Genomic DNA, 2,945 nt, shown 5'->3' with positions numbered 1-2,945 from the left:
TCTTGCTGAAAAGTATCAATCCGTCGCCATTTTAAGTTCACTTTCACTCAATCCACCTCAAGTATAGGGAAGAACTTATTATCCAAGTTAGAGCAAAGTCCAAGATAAAAAGCAAACTTCCAGGGTCGGTTCGTCTGCTTACGAAAAACTCACAGTTCAATTTAAGTTGCAGCAGTGGCGGCGGCTTCTAGCTTCGCCAAAGCGAAGGAGTCCTGGATCGCGGAGAATCCTCGGGGCTCCGGAGGAATTCTAACCTACATCGTCCACAAGGGACGACTCGGGAACTCAACTCCTACCCCGGGCAGCTCACCTATCCCCTTATGCCCAGGGGAAAGGTATCAAGCCGTTTGACAGCTGATGCTGGCTGTCAAAACGGCTTTTACGCTGAAACAGGCGGGAGGCAGCAATCAGCTGCGTCCGACGAGGTCGCCTGCCACCGGAAGTCAGTTTTATCATCATACAGAATCATGGCTTCAAACCTCATGTCAACGCTGCTATCATCGGATGTTCTTGCTTTGACAACAGATGAAAATGCAGCCATTTTCTCTATGCTTTTAGAATTAGTTGATGTTGGGAGGGGGAATAGGGATAAGAGTCCAGCTAGTCATAACAATAATAACTTGGCCATGGGAACCTAAGGACATTGGGCCCAGAGCTGATAGTGTTTTGGTGGGCTAGAGAGCTGGGGAGGAAGCCCGCACTTCAAGCTAATTGGGGAATGTGATTTATGACTGTTTATTGGAGATGGGAATTGTACTTTGTTACTTTGTATCCAGGGGAGGGGAATTTAGTTTTTGGGTTCAACTATGTAGTGCCGATAATTTTTTTCCCTAATAAAAGATTCTTTAAAGTAAACAATGCCTTGAAGTTCTTTTGAAGGGTTTCATCTGTCGGAACCATAACATTTTTATCTCCAATTTTTACCTATTCACCCTGAGGTCCCAAGCCCCAGTCTCTGTCCCTAGAGTTGAGGGATAGACCAACAAAGATTTGTGGAAGATCTTAACACAGAAAAGGAAGGGGCGCCTGAAACCAGCACCCCGGCAGTGGCTGCTGCTCCAGAGGAGGGAGCGCAGGCCAGCGCACTAGCAGAGAAGGAATCTTTTCAGGTCTCCCAGATGGGGGCAAGACAGTTCCAAGGGCAACTGATCTGGTCGTCAGACTGGACTTTACCCAGTGAAGACTCCAGACACCTCAAGACAGCCTTGCCACAATCAAGTGCTTCGAGGGGAGATGAGGTCGAGTTGCAAAGAGGGGCTTCTCACAAGTCGCGTTCCCCAGATCAATGGAGAGCCATGAAATCAACTACTGCTGAGGACTCTGGTGAGTGGAAGTATCTGTCCACAGTCCGTAGTCAATCAGTGGAGAAGTTGGTGGAGAGATTTGAGGAGCTAGAGATGAGAAGTGGGGAACAACCCTCCCATTCTCCATACACAATTGATCATGATGATCAGCGGTGCAGCCACCAACTCATGCCGAGGGGAAGCCCCAGCCCCACCTGCAAAGGGCAAGCGGCTTCCCCATCCACGAAGCCACCTACAATAGCCTCCAGCCCCGCAGAGAGGGACAACCCTAGTTGCCACCCCAGACATGGCAGCCCAGATCGCCGTCGCCCCTCCAGAAGCCCAGATGGCTGCCAGCGAGACAAGAGCCAAAGCCGTCACTGGGACAGCCAAAACCTGGACCGACATGCCTACCAGCCACCCAGCCCGAGGCCTCTACAGCAATGGGGGATGCCACAACCCCCAAAGCTGGGAGGCCAACAGCCGCTGGTGGTGCAGCAACAGCTTTGGCAGTGGTCGCAGCCCCCGAATGTGCAGCAGCAGTGGGGCTGACCACCATCTCTGAATGTGCAGCAACTGCTGAGGGGCCTGCAACCACTGGGGATCCTGCATCAACCACCACTGGGGCCGCAGGGGAACCTACAACAACCGGGGATACCACAATTGCTCGTAGGTCAGCAGCAGTGGGGGTGGCAACAGCACCCGAATGTGCAGCAGCCACTGGGAGGCCTGCAGCAACTGAGGATGCCACTTCAGCAGCCGCTGAGGTCATTGGGGGTCCTACAGCAATTGGGAATGCCACAGCCGCTGGGAGGACAGCAGCCGCCGGCAGTGCAGCAACAGCCATGGGGGGTGGCAACAGCCCCTAAATGTGCAACAATCACTGGAAGGCCTGCAGCAACTGGCAAATGATGGGGGTGCAACATCCACAGTGGGGAAGCCAGCAACCACCGAGAATGCAGGCTCACTGGGGAGCCCAGCGACCACTGATGGTGCCTCCCCTTAGAGTAACTTTTGATGGAGACCAGGAGAAGCTGATTTTCTTCCTCAACCAGGTGTGTTTCCACATGAACTGCTATGCCTATTTCTACCTGAACCCAGCCGCTATGTTCGACATGGTGGTGTCCAATTTGGAAGGGGAAGCATCCAAGTGGCTGAACAATTGATACAATGAGCAAGCACCTGAGTTGGGGGACCTTCACCTCTTCCTCCTAGGACTGAGAGTAAGGTTCGAGGACCCATCCATTGCCCTCAAAGCGGAGGAGCAAGTCCATAAGATAAGACAAGCTGGCAGGCCTGTACTGGAACACGTGCGAGAGTTTCACAAGACAGCCGGCCAAATAGAGAGGTGGCCTGAGCAATCCCTAGTTCATCACTTCACGGAGGGACTGGATGACTATCTCTCCCAGGCTTGTGTCTATCGAGCAGTCCCTAATGAATTGCAAGAATGATACAAGCAGCAGTAAGACTGGACGTCCAGCCTGCCCGCTATAAGAAGCCACCACCTCAAGAAGCCGGGCCCAGGCCAGATCAACCCAAACGGCAACCACCCCCTGAAAGCCTCCAACCGCTGCGGCCACTGAAAACCCCAAGCCACCTGCAGGCTCATCAATCAAATGCTTCAGATGTGGACAACAGGAACATCGAGCAGTGAGTTGCCCA

The 2,945-nt window shown here is 52.9% G+C and overlaps 1 protein-coding gene across 1 annotated transcript in view; it reads right to left on the bottom strand.

Moving 5' to 3' along the window:
• Positions 1 to 2,130, bottom strand: part of LOC107289522 (sulfotransferase 6B1-like) — a 23,993-nt gene extending 21,863 nt beyond the window's left edge. Inside the window, exon 1 of the mRNA XM_015818298.1 lies at positions 1,698 to 2,130. Coding sequence (XP_015673784.1) covers positions 1,698 to 2,130 — 433 coding nt within the window. The remainder of the gene's footprint in view (positions 1 to 1,697) is intronic.
• Positions 2,131 to 2,945: the final 815 nt, after the last annotated feature.

This window comes from Protobothrops mucrosquamatus, unplaced genomic scaffold (genome assembly GCF_001527695.2).
Source record: "Protobothrops mucrosquamatus isolate PMUCROS unplaced genomic scaffold, P.Mucros_1.0 scaffold_135, whole genome shotgun sequence".
Classification (NCBI taxonomy): domain Eukaryota; kingdom Metazoa; phylum Chordata; class Lepidosauria; order Squamata; family Viperidae; genus Protobothrops; species Protobothrops mucrosquamatus.
This window is presented reverse-complemented; position numbering and strand designations above follow the sequence as displayed.